The 19,874-nt window shown below is 40.3% G+C and overlaps 2 protein-coding genes across 2 annotated transcripts; both read left to right on the top strand.

The window, feature by feature from the left end:
* Positions 1–21: 21 nt before the first annotated feature.
* On the top strand, positions 22–5,583 carry LOC310915513 (transmembrane protein 238-like; the record flags this gene model as incomplete). The annotated part of the gene is made up of 2 exons (XM_083872447.1): positions 22–407; positions 3,037–5,583. The coding sequence occupies 2 exons, from the start codon at positions 22–24 to the stop codon at positions 3,044–3,046; spliced, it is 396 nt and encodes a 131-aa protein (XP_083728573.1). The 3' UTR covers positions 3,047–5,583.
* A 1,180-nt stretch (positions 5,584–6,763) lies between these two features.
* On the top strand, positions 6,764–19,246 carry RRN3 (RRN3 homolog, RNA polymerase I transcription factor). The gene is made up of 18 exons (XM_083872446.1): positions 6,764–6,779; positions 6,898–7,001; positions 7,497–7,553; positions 8,401–8,490; positions 8,578–8,707; positions 9,149–9,208; positions 9,663–9,726; positions 10,198–10,267; positions 11,901–11,999; positions 12,614–12,709; positions 13,148–13,283; positions 14,060–14,190; positions 14,816–14,946; positions 15,728–15,912; positions 16,183–16,291; positions 16,739–16,891; positions 17,102–17,189; positions 17,587–19,246. The coding sequence occupies exons 2-18, from the start codon at positions 6,909–6,911 to the stop codon at positions 17,743–17,745; spliced, it is 1,851 nt and encodes a 616-aa protein (XP_083728572.1). The 5' UTR covers positions 6,764–6,779; positions 6,898–6,908; the 3' UTR covers positions 17,746–19,246.
* The last annotated feature ends 628 nt before the right edge of the window (positions 19,247–19,874 follow it).

Genomic DNA, 19,874 nt, shown 5'->3' with positions numbered 1-19,874 from the left:
GCGGCGGTGGCGCCGCTCCCGATGGCGGCCCCGGGCGGGCTGGGCCGCTGCGTGGCCGCCTTCTGGCTGGCGCTGGCCTTCGACGCGCTGGGGCTGGCGGTGCTGCTGGCCGGCGTCTTCGCCGACGTGTTCTTCTCCGACCTGCTCATCTACGCGGGCGGCATCGGCATCTTCCTCAGCCTCGTCTGGTGGGTCTTCTGGTACGCGGGCAACCTGGAGGTGCCGCCCGAGGAGCTGCGGGACGACGTGGGGCTGTCGGCGCCCAAGGGCCGCGGGGACACGCTGCTGCGGCGGCTGGTGCACGGCTTCAGCCTCCGCCTGGGCGCCGCGCTGGCCCCCGCCCGCCCCGCAGACATGGAGCTGCAGCGCGCCGGGGAACGCCGCGGCCGCCACGCCGAGCCCGGCAGGTGAGACAGAGCCCGGCGGGGGAGCGCGGCTGTGAGCCTGGCCTTGGGCTAGAGCCTGGGACAGCTCTCTTGCCCGAGGTTCGGTGTAACGCTTGCCGCGTTAAACCACCTGCTTGCAGCTGACGCTTCTCAAAATTAAAGTAGTGGGGTGTCTTTCTCAGCTCAAGTGGTTAAAAAAAAAAAAAAAAAAAAAGGTGGGAAAGGTTGCACAAATGGAATTAGGCAGGGAAGACACTTCCTGTAGCCGTCTAAGAATGGAAAAGGCGAGCAGGAGTGAGGCCAGGGGAGTGTGGTGGAGCTGACATGCGGAGCTGCTGCCAGAGAGAAGCACACGAGCCGTGGTGTTCTGAGCTGGTCCTCACAGCGACCAAACGCTGCCAGAAATGGCCATTAACCCCACATGAGCCCTTGGGAGGGGAAGCCCCTCATTAGCCCCATGAAATATTGCTTCATGAGAGAACAAGAAAGGTGAAATGCTGATTTGAATTTAACTTGCGGGCAGAGCTGTAGGTAAGAGGTTGAAACTCATAAATGCAATAATGAGTTTAATTGCTTGTCTTGAACCTCAGTAATCTAGAAAAGATACGACAATATCCGATGTGTAGAGGAAGTGTCTAGGTCCAGTTTCGAAGCATGGTTGAAGAACATTAAGCTTTTCAAAATATCCGTAGTGTGTTCATTTATATGGCGTGTTCATTTAGGAAGAAAACATGCTAATGCCTTGAAAATATATGTGGGGAAAAGTCAAACCTTCACTTCATTATGTAAAATCCTCTGTCGAAGGGACTGTAAACACAGTTTTGTATTGTTTGAACTGTTCAAGGATTCTAAAGATCTCATTGTTCTGATTCACTATGTACACCATCAGCTTTTCCTGCTTCTCCTTGAAACTAAATTCTGAAGACACTGTTGATTCACAGAAAAGTTCACGTGGAAATCGTCTTCTTTCACGAAAGCAGTGAAACTTTTCTTGAGAGGAAGTTTTAATAAGAGGGAGATTGAGTATAGATAATTGTTGCTTAATAAAAACCTTGTAGGAGGTAGGAAAGAACAGGAGCAATACAACTTTCAGATTGTTACTGCTCTTTAGTTTATTATTAACTACACCTGCAATTAGAAAACAGGCTGTTGAAAATGAGTCATTCTATTTTCAGACCTCTTTTTTTTTTCTGAAAGGGGTCTAAAATTGGCAGGTCCATATTTGCAGGGAAAGTTTTGCATTTATAAATGACTGTGCAGAACCATTCTATCTAAATATCATGGCAGTTGCAGGTACTGAGCTCAGCAGATATTCTGGTATCTCTGTAGATGCAATATATGTACATGGATATATATTCTGTTGTAATGAACTCCTAATAGTGAAAGTTATCCATTATTTTGAAATATTTCAGGTCTTATTCCTGATTGTAATTGGATAGATAGGTCCTATAGAGATATGAATATATGGAGAGTGATTTATTACAAGAGATCTCAAGTAAATGGCAGCTTCTGTTGCTACAGTAAACAAACTTCGGTAATGTTAATTCAGAAGGAACCAAAGCAGGGGGTGTACAGCAGTTATGTTACATATTGGAACATAAACTCTCTGATTTTACTTGCAAGGTGAAGCAAAGGATAACAAATGGTTTCACCTTGAAGGATAATTTACAGTTCCCTTTTGAAGTAAGTTCATCTAAAGTACCTTAGAACTTCTCGTAAACAACTGTCTGAATCAGATCATTCCCTGCTGATAGACCAAATCCTCTCCCCATCAGGAGATATTTATGAACTTAACCAAACGGGTTAAACGTGTTTGGGCAGATATTGTCTGGACAAGGAGGGGAAAAAAACACCACCACATGCATACTCATTCAGAAACAAAAACCAAAAACACCACATACAAAAAACTCTCTCCCTCAACAAACCAAAAAAATCCAACCCACTGAACAAAAACAACCACAAAACAAACAAAAAACCCACAACCCACCCTCACTTTGTTGGCCATTTGGAAACCTTCTTGAGCAATAATTTTTGAAGTTATGAAAGGAACACTACATGTTGTTCTGATTTCCCATCTTAAAAATTATATAGTAGAGAAAGGTACAAATTCTCGTGATGTGGAATGCTTCTATTAAAGGAATAGCAAGTAGATTAGCATCTCCTCAAGCCTGAGAAGAGATGCAGAGTATAAAGTGTTCTAGAAGTCTCTAGAGTCACTATGGAAAGGTATGAAGTGCATGGCTCCCAAGGCAAAGCAGGAACAAACACACTGTCACGTGCTATGGAAGTGAAGTGTGGGATTACTTGACATGGGACAGATAAAAATTCACTGATTGAAAAATCCAAAGGACAAAGCAGAAGAGATGTAAAGCCAATATGTTTGTGTCAGGAGGACCTGGGGCAGTCAGTGGCAGGTGAGATGATATCCTGAAGAGATATTACTTGTGTGCCATATTCTTATGCCTTTATTGGGACATCACACTTGGCCACTATTGGAGATGGGCTGGTGACTTGATGGATCTTTCCCAACTGGCTGTTAAACATGAGGAAAAATACTTTTAAGACTGACCTTAAGGAACAGTTTAGAGTTCTATGGGTATTTGTTCTAAGACTATTTTGCAGTAACCTTTTCTTCATGTGTTATTTTCAGGATCTGTTGAAGACACGACTTTTGACATTACTGCCCCAAAAAGTGGGGGAAATGCTGCAAATTATGGAAAGAGATTCCCTACCCAAAACAATAGGATTCTCTCATTATGGAATGATCTCTGCAAGCATTGTGGACTCACCATAAAATGGACACGTGGAGCCATATCTCTGCCAAATGCACCTATTTCAGTGTTGGACTGGATATGCTTTGAAATGGTGAAAAAAGATCCCACAAAACCTCTTCAAGGAGTGAGAGCTAAAAAAGAATTGAACCTGATTCATCAAAAAATCACTGCAGCTTGTCATATAGTTAAGTTTGTTTTGTTTTAATTATTATTATTTTTAATAACCTGGAAGGTTGGGATAAAAAGCTCTTGCACAATGAAAAGCTCTTGCACTGTTTTTTACCAAGGTTTGGAAGTTAACTTTACTGTGAATTTTTATAATGCCAGTGCAATACTTTTGTTTGTAAGGGTGCTTTTAAAATGTCTATATTAAACTGTTGACGCAAAGCTGCAAATGTAGTAGAAGTTGTTTATAGTGTAAATACACAATTTACAGTGTTTCTTGTAAAGTTGTATTGTTATTTTGAAATAACCCGGAATCTGAGGGTTTATAAGTAGACAACACCAGCGATGTTGGCATACAAATACATTCTTTGTATTACAAATGATGTAATATGATGACTCTTGCAAGAGGCATTTTTAGTCCAGTGAGGTTGGAAATCATTTTCCTAATGCTGAAGCATTTGAGGGAGGGGACATGACCAAAAGAAACCCTGTTGATTAACAAGTAATCCAAGGCTTTATAGAACTTTTAACAATGTGTGGAAAAAGATTTATATTAATGCTAGTGATACCTAAAATTGTGCTAATGATAAAATTGTGTGGAGAAGTTCCTCGTGAGTTCTTCTGTTTTTGAACTAACACTAAGAGTTTGATGCCACCATTAGCAAATACTGGTAGGTCTTAAAATTTCAATGCACAATTGTTCTATGCCACACCTCATTGAATACTAGAGATGGAATTAAGGAAAATATTTGCTAAGAACACTGTGGCTGTACTTCCTTGTGAACTCTTGAAACATCTTTCAGTGCTTTCTTGTAAAATTACTGGACTAATTTATTTTCTATGAATGTTTTCATTTTTAAATGTTTTCCAAATGATCTATCTTTTAACAAATTCAGAAGAACACTAAACTTGAAGGTCTGCAATGTGATTTCTCCTTTACTATCTGCAGTTTTTAGGAGTAGCATGCAATTTGTTTCCTCCTTTTAATGGAACTGCAATGTGACACCACTGTGGTGTTACAATGGTCTGATTAAAAAAAACAAACAAACTGAACAAGCTCCTTCCTTAAAACCTGTAGATCAGTTTTCATTTGCAAGATTTTTTTTTTTTTTATTTAGTGGTTCTGAACAGAGAGAGATGCCTTTTCTGATTCCACATAGTTTTGCTTATAAAGTGAATGATGAAATATGGTGTTTAATAAGTGGAATGATTAGTAACAGCTATAAATTAAGCCAAAACTTGTATATGTAATTCACTTACTTCGTCTGCGAAAACCAAAATTTTTTATTCAAGTGTTGCAATAATAATTACTAGAGTAAATTGAGCAGGCCTTTGCATTCCTTGTATATTACAAAGTAATTAATCTTAAATCTAATATCAGTACTTGATGATTGTTGCATAAGATGCTAGCTAGAGCGCAACTTCACTCAAAAGTTATGTGGAATTCCATCTAGTTTACTAGTATGAATAGTTTATGTTTTAAAAATGAAATATAGGAGCTGGTCCATCGTTAAGGAGGATGTTAACCACAAAGAAGCACTAAGGCATGAGAAGGTTACTGAGATGATGAGTCCAAACAATGGGAGAGACAGTACTCGCTGTGGAGCAGTGATACCTGTTGTAAGTATTGTAACTATTTTCATTTTGAAAATGTATCCAGTCATTGTTTCATGCAATCAATTTGCCTTCTAAATCAGGAAGGCTAATACTAAACAGAAACTGGGAATCATCTGCAGTTACACATTAACAAATATTTAACACTATTTAGTTTCATGATATCCTTATCAGCTCTGCTCAATGCAGCACAAAGTCCATTCAAAGAACTTTTACATTGTTGACTGGAAGGAAGTTCTTGGACATGTTTAGGACTGCTTGCTGTTGTGAACAGACCTGTACAGCCAAAAGTAGATTTCCTCTTGCCATTGAGGGAAGACCCATGCATGCTGTTTAGAATCTCAGCCGAAATCACAAAGAACCAAACTAGTTCCAGAAGTGTGGCCACAGGAGCCTTTTGCATCAAGTTAAGCCTTAAAACTAGCTCAAAATGTCATCCTACCTTCCACTAAAGGAAAAAATGCCAACCCTCTACCTTCTATGTAGATGGATTAAACGCTTGTTAGATTTTAAACATAGATGGCATCTAATGGAAATTTTCATGCAGTATGTAGTGTCTACTTAAATGGGAACATCTTCATCAGGAAAGAGATTAAATTATTAGTAAAGCCTGCAAAAATCTGTTTGATGTGACTTGTAAGAGTTGCTGTGAGTGACATAATTATTACTGTAGTCGTTTATGTAGAAAGGCATAAGTGTATCAGAAGTTGAGGGGGCTAAGGTCAAATAATGGCACATGTTGCTGTAGCTAGTTTGTGTGAATGGGTGAAGTAAATGTTACATACTCAGCCAAAGTAAGTTTTGAGTGGATTGGACATTACTGGAGAGCTGCACAGGAAATGCGAGTCTCTGTTCACACTTACCCAGTTGCCCTAGCAGTAGAATTGGTGTGTGTATACAATCTGTCGGGAGCAAAACCAGTTACTAGCTCCGAGACAGAAAAGTCTGAGACACATTTTGTTTGATAACTGGTGCTTCAATATAGACCCAGCCTACACAAGGGAGGATGAAAACATCCAGAAATCTCACTTGGATTTCCTGTGCCTCTGTTCTAGCAAATCCATTATTACTTCCCAAGCTCAAACTCCACTTTATTTAAAGCAGATTCTTGGCGCTCTTTAATCTCAATTAATTTGTTCAGACCATTTAATTTATCCCTTCGGATTGCAGTTTTTATTTGATAGCCCAGGCTGGCCGTGCCCTTGGTGTCACCTGTGCTGTGAAGGGCTGCCCGCGGCTCCCAGCGTTCAGGGGAGCTGCCAAGGCCATGGCGCTGGGGATAAACCTGCATTTCTCTTCACGCTCCCCGGGACCTGGCAGCGCTACCGGGACTCAGTGTTAAAACCGCACCAGTGACGGGACTAGAGCTTCCCGCTCCTCTAGCCCGGCTTCATCCCCGCGTACGGGGCGGAAAACACCCTCTCCGTGCCCCTGCCCGGCTCTCCCTGTCCGTCCGCACCGCGGCGGGCTGGGGCAGCACCGCTGCTGCTCCCTCCGGGCGCTCCGTGCCCGCTCAGTGGAGCCGCCTGGCGGCGCGGAGCGCTCTGGTGCGAGGGGCGGGCGGTGTGAGGGGCGGGCAGTAGGAGGGGCGGTCTGCCCGAGGGGCGGTACGAGGGGCGGGCAGGCAGTACGAGGGGCGGTCCGTACGAGGGGCGGTCCGTACGGGGGGCGGTCCGTACGAGGGGCGGTCCGTACGAGGGGCGGTCCCCCCGGCGCGGTTTCCGGCCGCCCGCGCAGTTTCCGGCGCAGCGACATGTGGCGGTGCGGGCAGGCGGGACGCGCCGGGCGCGGGGCGAGGCGCCGCGGGCCCCGCTAGCGGGGGAGCCGCCGCCACAGCCAGGCAAGGGCGGGCAGCGGGGGGACCCTCGGGCGGGGAGCGGGGGCTCTCCCCGCTGAGGAGGGGCCCGAGAGGTGCCCCGGGCCTCGAGCGGTGCTCACGCGGGTTCTCCTCCCCGCAGGCGCCGTGGCCATGCTGGGAGCGGACGAGTTCATCAGCTCCCCGCCCAGGAAGACCGTGCGCTTCGGGGGGACCCTGTCCGAGATCCTGCTCAAGTACGAAAAGGTGACTGACTGCGGCTCCCCGGGGCCTGCCCTCCTCGGCCGCGCTGCTGTTCTGGGGTCATGCCGTGAGGAGATTCGCTTCGCCTTACGCAAGACTCTGCCTGAAGGCTTAGGGGAAAAAAAAAAAAAAATAGAAGGCGGCTGAGCGTTGTAGCTTGTGCCAGGCGGTATTGCTGTGCAAGTGGAAAGGTTTTTCCCCGTGAGTCAACCCGAGTGGCCGGGTGGATGTAAAGCCTGGCTTATGCTGAAGTGTGCACAGGGATCCAGCTGTGTCTGCAGGGAGAGCAGCTGGAAATGAGCCAGCAGCCTTGCTTGTCTTCTGAGACAGCTCCCTGATACTGCTGCTTCAGCTTTCCTGAGCCGCCTCTCCTGTGCTCTTGATGTACCTGTTCAGCAGTAGTTGGTTGTTCTCATACATTGATGAAATTGGTAGTTTTTACTGAAGGCAATTAAAAAAAAAAGCAAGTAATTTATTTATTTTTGTTTCCCCTGCTAGGGTGACACCACAGATTTTGAGTTGTTAAAACATCAGCTGTCAGATCCAGACATAAAGGTAAGACTTTGATAGTCCAGGGTCTGATGATTGAAGGTTCACCTGTCTGAGTGTAATCATCAGACAAGTCATTCTGGTGCTTACACAAATACTTTGCTTTCAGCATTTAAATTGTATTTAGCAGCTTTTCTCCTTGTGTAAACCATCAGAATTAAAACTCTAAATGGAAAAAAAAAGGTCTATTTATACACATACATATATGCAGGATCTTCATAAATGGTGTCTTATGCTTACTGACTCTGCACTACCCTTTGAGTCTGTTCCAGATACCATCTTTTTAGGTCACTGCTGCTTGATTGTAGAGACACTTCTGTAGATCAGACTGTGATTTCTGACTTTCGTAGCCTTTAAGTTACATCGAGTTCTTCCTTCTGTTCTCACTAAATCTGGTTTCATTAGGCAGTAACCTACATATGCATTTAGTAGTTATACCCAGAAATATTGTTTCACAGCTCTTCTGTATAGCTACAAGTACCCACCACGTTTGCTGCTTCAAGACTTGAATATCCCTTCTACTTAATCAAGAGCAAAAGAGAAAAGAAAATTAGGATGGAATACCATTTCTTTTAAGTTCTTTTATGTTCTGTATGAGAGAGGTTTCATGCCTTGTTCAGTCTGACTGAAACCTTCATAGCAGGCTGTTGGTTTAGGAGTTGGCATGAATGGATTCTGTATTCAAGAACTTTCATTGGTGAGGACAAAAACTGAAAGAAATTCCTTTCATGTTAGTGTGAAAACAATTTCTATGTACATTCTTAATCTTTGACTTCTAAAGATTTTGTTATTTTCTGCTATTAAGTAGTAGTGTTTATGAAAATAGTTACCTATTTTTTCTGTTTCTTTTAAGGATGCCCAGCTCCTTAATTGGCTGCATGAATTTCGAGCTTCTGTTACATATTTGACCAAAGAGCTTGAACAACTGGTTAATATTTTGCTGGTAAATATCTGTTTGCTACATGGGAAGATTAAGGGTTTAGTACTCAAAGCATCCTTCTTTGACATCTTGATCTTTGCTGACTTTTAGAAGCTGCCATGGTTGAGAAGGAGCCGAGAGGTAGTGGAGGAATATCTGGGCTTTCTTGGCAATCTCGTGTCAGCACAAACTGTCCATCTCAGGCCATGCCTCCGGATGATCGTGTCACAGTTTGTCCCCCGTAAGTTACTTCTCTCTTGATCTTTGTTTGCTCATCACAATCCCTAGATGGAAAAATTCTGTGTAAATACAGTCCATGACACAATTAATTATTGGGTTATTGATTTTTTTTCCATGTTGATTGTGATACAGATAGTTTTCTGTCCTTAGATTTTAGAAGATATATTCTGGTTGTTAATAGAGATTCTCTTCTGAAGATGTCTTGGAAATGAATGAACTGTATAGTATTTTTACTACTAAAAAACCAAAGGCTGAAGTGAGGATCATGTCAGATGTTCTCAAGAACCTCCTGGTTCTCTAAGTAAAACAGTCTTTAAGAAAGTCTTGTGGCTAATTTTGATGCTTTAGTCCTTATGGAGGCTGTTATCCAGTGTGTTTGCTATTGAATTTATTACCTATAAGGTTTATACAATTTTGATATAATAATCTCTTCTTTTGCTAGCTCGAATAACCGTCAGAGAAGATGATGTGGATATTTCAGATTCTGATGATGATGATGAAAGTGAGTATAAAGGAGATATATATATATATATATATGTTGCTGTAGTGCCTTTACTAAAAAAGTATCCAGTGCATGTTGCTCCTTTTTTATTAAATGAATTGGGCTGAGTTCAAGTATAGCGTCAAGAAACATTCCTTAAATTCCCAAGTCAAAGACTTTCTTGTACTCAAATCAATGGTGTGCTGACCCACTCCTTATGACTTTCAAACTATTCCTGTTGGTGCAGTATCTACACATTCATAGTCCTAGATTGTTTCAAAGCCAAAGAAAAATTAGGAGTTTTTTGGTTTCTATTTTATTTACCTCAATGTAGACCCTTCCCCCAAAAAAACATTTTGTCAAATGCAGTTTCCTTGGGAATCTTTCCATTGTATAGTTGATATGAACTGTTTTTACTGGTTGCTGATGTAGTTTTCTGTAACCAAGTGCATAAGATTTTTTTTTCTTTCTCTAGACATTTCTGAAAACTTCAATACATGCCACAGAGCATTGCAAACTGTTGCAAGATATGTTCCTTCGTAAGTATAGAATCCCTTGGGTTTGTGTGCCTTTTCCTTGCAGATTTAAAGCTTGTGAACTGATGGGTTTTATCCTCTTTTAATTGGAATACTTAATTTCATTGCATAATTTTCCCTAGTAATAACTAACTGGTAGAATGCTTTCTACAAACATGAAGTTTCTGTCAGACATCAGCAGCTGAAAATCCTGTTAACAGGAATGGGGAGTAGGAAAAGTGCTGTTGCTAGAGGCTTTTGTATTCTATATTCTCTTGTGATATTTGAAATGGCTTCTAACAAGTGCACTGTGAAAGTTTGCTACTTATTATCTGTCCACTGATCATTGCCAAACCACATTTTATACAATTGCTTACCTTAAAATAAAGTTCCTGTGTAATAAGCTTATTCCAGTACATCTTTAGAGTGCTGGAGTTCAATATTTGCTAACCTGTAACATTTAGGTCTGATTTTTTGGTTTTTAATTAATTATAGGACCCCCCAGTTTCTCATGCCGATACTTGTGGAATTCTTTCCTTTCATTAATAAATCAGAAAGAACTCTGGTAAGAGCTGTGACTATTTTTGTTGATTTTTTACCTGTGATTCTAAATGTATAAATGTTCTTTATGGTATTACAACTGATTTGATGGCAGTCAATGCAGATTTTTGAAGAATAGTATTATGTATATAATAATTAGATAGATAATAACCATATATAGGGTTGTGTCAGTTTAGTGTAAGGCTGTCCAAGCATTCTGAGTTCTTTGTGCACAAGTATTGTGCTCATCTTTAGTGACATCAGCACATATTTTTTCCACTGGATTGCTTTCTTAATCAATGCACTCATGGACCTCCTTTATGAGGAGTCTCAAATAAGTCTCACTTGTTATCAAACCTGGAAAGTCTTTGTCAGAGGAACAGGAGATTTGATGAGCAAACAAGAGACAATGGACATTATTTATGGGTGAAATCCAAATTGCCAGTAAGTAAAGCCCTAAGTTGTTTTATTACAGCTTTGGCACAGTGCGTGTGTGCTGAAAAACAAGCCGGAAACTTTTGACAGGTTATGGCTCTTGTTTGATCTTTCTATTTACTTGTTCCAACTCGATATGTTGGCACTTCATGTTTCAGATAGGCAAAGCCCTGCTCCTCCAGCTGAGTTCAGTTGAGTCTGTGTTTCAAACTCATTGAATGCTGGAAAATCCCTAAAGTTCTTTATATATCTTGCAATTTTTTTAATTTATGTTTTTGTCATTGTTGTCTTAATCAAAATAACTTTAAGCACCAGCTCCCCATCTGTAAAATGGAGGGATAATAGCTCTTACATGATGTTAGGAGATTTATTTACTTAGCAGCTTGGCAAGGAACAAGATTTGAAGAAATGCATAGCTGTTTTCAGGGCAAAGCTCAAATGAAGTGTAATAAAATATGGTCCATGCATTGTTGCTAAATATTTACAATTTTTACCTTCTCATTAAACTTTCTCTATCCATTTTATGTACTGACCAAGTCTGTGAAAAAATGAGCAAGATGGCCTGTGGAAAACTCATATGTGCTCATGTAATTAAAGGTTGTGTTATAATGCTTATTCACAAATAGACTGTGGTGTACTTAAACGTGGCACTTTACCTGATTTTATGCGGTGACTTGACAGTTTTGCTTTATGAAAGTTGCAGCGTTGTCTTTTGTACATATTTGTGTACACATGGGTGAGCCCATGCTTGCTCACAAAACTTGTCTGTCAAGCTGCTTGATTTATAATCAGAATGACTGAAGAGGCATAGCTGTGCAGTTTAGAATTGCTGCTGGTAAATTATAATAATCTGAAATAAAGGTGCATTAGGTCATTTCAAGCATATATAGCTGGTTCTAGATACAGCAAAGCATATGCTTCATTTTTCCTAAAGAAGGTTTAGACATGACCTCCTATGAAAATGAATAACTTTTCTTACAGAATCTTTACTCTGTCTGGAAGTAATGGGGAAAAATTGCATGGAAATGTCAGATTAAGTAATTAATGGTGACACAGCTTAACTACTGAAAATTAATGTTTAGTTTATACATTAACTTACTCTTGATAGTCTGTTTAAACCTCTTTCTGGGTCTTAAGTAACAAATAAAGAAACTTGTTTTCTAGAAGTCCTTTGCAGAAATTTGACTTTCTGTTTACTGATACCAATTAATTTTGCATTATAGGAATGTTATGTCCATAACCTGCTGCGAGTTACTGTGTATCTTCCAACTCTGAGGCTTCAGATTCTGGAACTTATTATTGAAAAGCTGCTGAAGTTGGATGTAAGTTTATTCTGTGTTATCTTTTATGGAAGGTTGGCATTAAAATACACAAAGTAGGGAACGAAATATGCTTCAGTTTTAGACTCTACAAAAAATGCACTTGTGATCATGAGTATAAACCCAGCCAAATTTACGCTTTATTCCCAGGATAAAGATGTTCCCACACCTGAGGGCAACTGTATAGTGTGTACTGTTATGCCCTGCCTGGAATCTCTGCCAGAATCCAAATAACTGTCTTGTGGTGGTCGGCCCTAATGTGCAGAGAATGTGCTTCCCTTTGTGTGAATGATTGGTTATGTCACTGCTTTGAAGTGAAAGGATTACAGGCCTAAAAAAAAGGCAGGAGGGGGTAGCACTGTAAATGATCCTGGCTTTTTGCCTCACTGTGTAACAATCTGGGGAGAGCTTCTGCTGGGGAGGAAAAGTTTCAGCAAGTTTGGAGTGTACATTCCTGTATGGCACATCATTCCTTTTTAAAATGTTTATTTAGTCCAGGACAAAACCTAGTCAAGAGCTTACTCATGTTGTCTTGTCTTTTATATAAATAATAAAGAATCCAATTTCATTTTATTGTCATGGTTTTATAGAAATTAATTTCTTGTTTGGAACTGTAGGTTAGCACTCCACAGCAAGATATTGAAGATGCTGAAGAAACTGCCAATAACTGTGCTAATGAGGAAAAATCTACAGAGGAAGGACTTTTTGACATGGTTGGTTATCTTGTTCTATTACATTGTTTTAGTAAAATCATCACTTCTGAGGTGGCTATGAACTAAGTGTAGAAATTCATTATTACTTTGTTGTTACTGCACTGCACACTGCTCTTGAAACCTGAGCAGCTGACAAATGATTAATGTGTTCTCAGGTATTGGCTTTCATAATGTAAACACCTAATGTTACATCCAGCAAATCAATTTCATTATGTCAAAACACAAGCAGCTGTGCAATAAAGCTAGTTAAAAAATTCATGATACTTGGCTTAGTGTGCAAAAATTTGCTTATACTGTATAATGAGATACTGCTGTGCTAAAAAAAAAGATGAAACTTTAGCATATTGCTGAAAGATAAATTTAGTTTCATTTTTTCTATAATTGCTGTCTCTGTGATTTGTGTATTTAACAGCTGCATGTGCCATTTTTATCTACCAGGAGGAAGATGAAGACAGAAAAGGAGACAAAGTTGTTTCTGCCAGCATTGAGAGAATGGCCCATCCGCTTGCAGAGCGCCTGGACATCCTGATGACCATCCTGTTTTCCTACATTAAGGATGTTTGCCATGTGGATGGTGAGAACACTTGCTCTATAACCACATTGGTTGTTTTGCTAACAAGTAAGAAAGGCATAAGAAGAGTTCTTGCTTTCTGCACTAGAAGATAGAGTAGAACTCTGGCTGTAGTCCACATTCCTGCCTCTGCCCAGGGACTGGGAGAGGTACATTTAGGACTTAGGAGATTTAGTCTTCACTTGGAGACATTCTGATGCCATTTAATATGATACTGTATCCAAACTGTTGTAGGGTATAAGTGTTTTATCATTCGCTCTACTTGAGTGTTAAAATTATGTATCCTTTCAACATCACAAGGACTGGAAGTAGATCAAAACAACCAGACACATCAATCATTTGGCTTTGTTACAGGGGAAAAAAGAAGAAAGAAATATCTTTCACTGTCATGTATTAAAAGTTTGAATTACTTATCTTTATATATTTAAAACAGTATTTAGAAACCATTATGCTATATCTTCTCTACATAAGTCAGGTGATTTATTTCTTAGTGTTTTTTTTCTTGCTCTTCTGAGCTAACACATTATTGCAAAGTTTGCATGTCTAGCAGCTTTATATATGTGCACACTCACACAGAGATTCTTCATTTACACCACCTTAAAAAGCAGCAGAATTGAACACCTGGATTTTTAGATGTCACATTAACAGAGAAGTCAGGTTGACAGTTTTTCTTTACATATTTCTCCCTGGTGTAGAAAGATATAAATATCACTTCTGCAGCATGAGGGCGGGAAAAACCCCTGAAATGGCTGATTTTGTTCTGTTTCTTTGTTGCGTAGGCAAGCTCGACATCAGCAACACGAAGGATTTGTATCGGGATCTGGTTTCTGTTTTTGACAAGCTCATTTTACCAACCCATGCTTCATGTCATGTACAGTATTTCATGTTTTACATCTGTAGCTTTAAATTGGTGAGTAAAAGCTGGTTTTAAAATGCAGTATCCTCTGTCATTTCTGCATCCTTGTTTTAGTTTTTTTTTACAAAACAGTTTTCTCTGCTGTAATTCTACTCTGAAGATAGCAAGTACATCAGGATTCATTAATGTCTTGGCTTTCTTTTCCTTTTCTGTTACTCCTTTCTTTTTCTTTATGGTTGCTTTTCCCATGTTGTTCATAAACCACTTACAGGTGGAATCTTAGCAAGTGTGAAGGAACAAATTTGGTTAAAACTGATCTCTTTGACAAGAATCAGTTGGACTCTTACACCCAAGACATGGGATACAGGTTACTTCAGCATCCCAAAACTATTGCAAAAACACTGTCTGTTAGCTCTTTGATTTGAAAATCATGTCTGCTGTTTGTTTTTCCCCCACTCCTCCATTTTCCCATCTCTCTCAAGAGACTGTTGTTCTTTCTTTTACAACTGAGTATAGAAAAAGACACAGAAATGAGTACTCTTCTGTTGTATGTAGGAGTGGTTACTTACTGCAGTTAGAGGTAGAATTTTGTAGTGGTTTGGTTATGGGAGTTCAGTATTAGGAATCTATTACTTGAACAGGGTCATCTCACAATTTGTATGTATCTTTTTTTTTCCAGGGGTTGGCTGAAGCATTTTTGGACCATCTTTGGAAGAAACTGCAGGATCCAAACAATCCTTCAGTAATCAGGCAGACTGCTGGGAGCTATATTGGCAGTTTCTTGGCAAGAGCTAAATTTATCCCCATTATGTAAGTTGTTTCCATACATGAGCAGAACCAAACATTCATGCTATTGTGGAGCTTAAGTAGAAAATTGGTCTTCTATTGCAACTGCTTTGTCAGTAAGCCTGAATCAAGAGTCTTGTTTGTCCTTTCAACAATACTGGTTCAGTATTGTCTTGAAGTTTCCAGGAAAGTTTTGCACATACAGGATGCAGACTGATGATTGCTGAGGTTCATGACTTGCTGTTTAGGGCTTCACTTAACAAGACTGAGCTGAGCATGGGTAGGTTGTGCTGATTTTAGGAAGTCATGGATTCCCAGTGTGTCTATCTGATGTTTTATTACCCAGTGTTAGGTACTTTATGCAGGAACAGGGAGATCATTAGCATTTTGATAGAGAAGAGTTAAAATGTCTTCCTTTTTGTGTATGCATTCTATATTTTTGTGCTGTTCAGGGTGGGTGTGGTGACTTTAACACTGGAGTTAGTTGGCTATTGGAATTCCCTGGTGGATATGGGAGGCATTGCTCTGTACTACCTGTAGCCAAGGATTCTGATTGTTTACTGTGTGTTCATGGATTCATCTCTTCTGGCATCCTGTCCTTTCACTAATTGGGGTTTTCAATGCTGATTGATTCATTTTATGCTGAGATAAAGGAGAAAGCTCGTAACAATCATTTTTTTACAAAGCGATTTTCTTACTGATGGTTTTTATAACCACTGAGATTCTTGAATATTTATTTAACATCTTTTCTACACTATTTCAGGTGTTATTTTTACACTTCTTCTTTTTTCTCCCTGCACTACAGTACAGTAAAAGCATGTCTGGATCTTCTGGTGAACTGGTTGCATAAATACATTGATAATCAGGATACAGGAGCTAATGCCTACTGTGATGTAGCTCTCCATGGGCCATTCTATTCTACATGTCAGGCAGTGTTCTATACACTTATCTTCCGCCATAAACAACTTCTGGATGGAAATTTAAGGAAAGGTGAGTGGATTAGGTTTGAAAGGATTCATTACAAGTTTTACTGTTGCTATGTTTTATCAATTCAGTGAAGTATCTGATGGCAAGTTTATGTTGTTGTGCTCTAAATAAAATGAGGTGGCTTGTACACGTGTTGGGGCCAGATCTCCACTGTGAGAGTGCCCCAGGATGGTAGTGTGCAGAGTGCAGGCATGTCACACTGGAAATTATTAGAAACTAAGTTCATTTTATGTGATACCTAACTTATATTCGTCAACTGTTCTTATTTTGAAGGTCTGTCATATCTGCAGAGTTTGAATTTTGAGCGCATCGTCATGTGTCAGCTAAACCCCCTGAAGATTTGTATCCCTTCTGTTGTCAACTTGTTTGCTGCCATTACCAGGTACTTGCTCATTTACTTCAGTTTTAGCTTGGTACAGAACTTGTGTATCTAACACCAGCACAGGATTTTGTTAGGCAAAACCTAAGAGAGATAGTTTGGGGATGCTGAAGAAACTTGTATCTTACCTGAGACATAACACTGCCCATATTCCAGGTGTTATAAGTTTTTCCTGGGTCAGTTTCAATGGAATCCTGCAATCTATGAAATGGATTGTTCTGTGTTGGAGCCAGTGTGCTTGTACTTAGAATAAAGTTTATAGGAGCTTAGAGGAAGAGAACAGACTCCTTACCTTGTGACTATCTTGCAAACTCCTAATATCAGTTGGAAAATGGAAGATAGAAGTGATATTGGTTAAAAAATAACTTTGTGTTTTCATACCATCCATCTGGTAATCTTGCTTTGGGTGTGCTAGAAGTGCTTATCTTTTCTTTATTCCTCTTTTTAAAGGAAATACCAGTTGGTGTTCTGCTACACAATTATTGAGAGGAACAACAGGCAGTTCATCCCCGTTGTGCGGAGTGGGACTGGGGGGGACCTTGTGCAGACCTGCACCAACCCCCTTGACAGCTTCTTCCCCTTTGACCCCTATATACTCAAAAGGTAAAATTGGAAAGGGAACAACTCCTCTGTGCCTTCTAGAAATAATGATACAACCTGTAGGAAACTGTCAGTGTTTCTGCCGTTCACTTTCCTCCCTGATCCTTTATACCTTTCATATTCCACACTTTAACCTGACTTTCAAAGGTTTAAATTAAAATATACCCCTGCTGTGAGTACAATAACTCATTCTGTGCTTGTTTCCTCTCTCAGATCAAAGAAGACCATTGATCCTATGTATCAGTTCTGGGAAGAACTGAGTGCTGAAGATCTTGAGGATCTGAAGAAACCCATTAAAAAGGTAATCTTCTTCCGTGATCCAAACACAGTTAAGCTATCAGCTGCTTTTATTGCAGAATATTTTTTTAAGTAGATAGAGCACACTATACTTTTAGGGGAAACTGGCTGAAATTTGGAAGCTTTAGGAATTGATCCATTCTTGCCTTGAGAGCACTTTTCCCTCTTCGGCAGCACAAGAGCCATGTGAAAGCTTTATGGATGTGCTCAGAAAATGAACATCATGATGTCACTGGGAAATCCACCCTGTAGATGTTACTTAGTTCCCATATTTCATAACCAGAGTACTTCTAATTCTCTTGCCATTCCAACTGGTTATGACAGTCACAGTGTAAATCAAGGTCTCCATTAAGATTTGACAGTATCTTCTTCCTCCCACTGATCCTTTTAAATTTTTGCAGGGTTCTTCTGAAGACGAAGACGATGACTTTTTGAAAGGAGAAACTCCTCAAAATGATGGTGTGGTTGGAATTGCACCAAATTCTTATGAGTCCAACACACGGAGCCCTGTGAGCAGCATTGGCTCCCCTGCAGACTGTTACGTGCCCTACCCACTGTGACAGGGACAACCAGAAGGGAAAAGGTTGAAAATTGTGTGCAATGTTTTGCTCTGGAAAGAGACTTGAGCTCAACTTTCCAAACTGGCAAATGTTTAAGTAACTACATTTAAGAAAAATTAGTGTTTCTTAGTCATCAGATTTCTACAGATTTGTTATAGGAAAGTCATATGTTGCTAGAAAAGCTGAGAGAATAAATAGGGTGATATTTTACAAATTTCACATTGAAATGGTTTTTATGACTTTGAAGGAATTTTTTTTAATAGTTTTTTCCGACTTTTCAAAAGTTTATTTACTAATGTTTCTCTACAAGATTTTATATATCAGGGGTCCTGCAGATTTGTGTGGGGGCCAGAATTCCACTGCCAGTGTTACGACTCTGATGACTCTTCTTGAGCTGGTTTCAAAGTAATGGTGTAATCTCTTGTCCTATTGGGTGCCATTTTTTGGTACCCAATGTGGGGCTCGAGAAAGTGCAAAAAAACCTGCTCTGATTGCATTTCACCTACTCTGTATTGGGATAAAGCAGTCAGTAGCCATGTTGCTTGAATCTGCTTTCTACAGGGACTTCTTTGGAAGTTTCCTCCCAAATTTGCCCCAAACAAGGACATCTCTCAATGGGCAGGGCATGAATCCAGTCTGGCAGTGGTTCTTCCACACACATCTCTTCAGCTTTTCCTGTCTGTAGAACTGTACTTGGTGAAGCCACTTGCTAGTGGGAAGTGTAATCAGACAAGAAAGCATTATCCCTCCTTAAATCTGTAGCTGACACACGCCTTTCCCAGCTAGGAAAGTTCAGACATGTAAAAGTGATGGTTGTTGGAAGTGTTGAAAATGAGGGAGTAGCTGAATGTATTTTTTGTAGATAGTTTTCTTTGGGGTGCTTGTGAAGCGCTCTGAGACAGGTATTTATTTGCCATATTTGAAGTTTATATGTGAATGCTGAAAATAGAAAAAAAAATACCTTCCCTTGTGGAAAGGAACTGATGGTGTCAGTGGTGTCCTTGTGTTGTCAATGTGTCTGTCAGTCAGTGTAGAGTTTCTCTACAGAGGTTTCTTGTCTTCTTTTCATGGTTGCTGGTTTTTAGATTTGGGTAAGAATATAAACGATGGAGGAAAAAAGAAATTTACTCGTGTAACATTTAGTTGAAAATTTTATGCATTTGAGACTAAACTCCAATTGCCCTTCTTTAGAATCTGAATTTGGAGGCTTTCAAGACAACATTTTTATTTGGAGCCAATAAAGTTTGATGCAAACTGTGCAGTTGTTAACATCCTTGAGAAAACCACATCTCTGTATGTAACTGATGTGCCCTCTGTGTAGCCTGACTTCTCAGAGTTGGGATGTTCATTCTGACAGGCTGCAGAAATGAGTTTTAGGGATGACACTGTGAAATGCCTAAGTGGATCTGTTCTTCATTGTATAAACTGAGAGGTTTTTGTTTTAATTGTCCTCTTCATTGTCAGTCGTGAGTAATAAACAATAGATTTTCATCTGAAATAATTGGATTTTCTCCTGGCATGGAAGGAACCCTCAGATCAACAGCAAGGAAAACATCCTTTGAAAGATGCCTTTTAGACACTACTTCCAAAATGAGGATGTGTAAAACTTTCCCAGTTGTAATACCAGGTATGTGATTCAGGATCTTCCATGTGTCATGAAAAGCAAAAAAAAAAAAAATAGCCTCATAAGTGTAATGTGCAGACATTGAACTGTCTGTCCTGAAGTTAAACAGTTTTGTTTAAGTGTTTCTGGAACTTTTGCTCTGACAGCTCTGGTTTGCTCAGTAGCAGGTGTTGGCAGGTGCTGGTGTTTTGTTAAAGTGACATTGTAAATACCAACAGCTGTGAGAGGAATGCTCATCCCCAGGTGCAATTTTGTCTCATGGGAAATGCAATGTATCTTTTGAAGAAAGCATTTATTCTGCTATGGAGTCATAAAGTCATAGAATGGCCTGGGTAGGGGAAGGGACCTTAAAGATGACCTGGTTCCAACCACCCTGTCACTGGCAGGGTCATCTTCCCCCAGAGCAGTTTGCTCAGAGCCCAATCCAGCCTGGCCTGGGACACTTCCAGGGACAGTTCACGAATGTGGAGATGGATGGAAAGGGCCGGCTGAGGTCCTGGGCATT

This window comes from Zosterops lateralis (genome assembly GCF_965231275.1).
Source record: "Zosterops lateralis genome assembly, chromosome: 15".
In the NCBI taxonomy this organism is placed as follows: domain Eukaryota; kingdom Metazoa; phylum Chordata; class Aves; order Passeriformes; family Zosteropidae; genus Zosterops; species Zosterops lateralis.
Note: the sequence above shows the minus strand (reverse complement) of the source record. Positions and strands in the feature narration are given on the sequence as shown.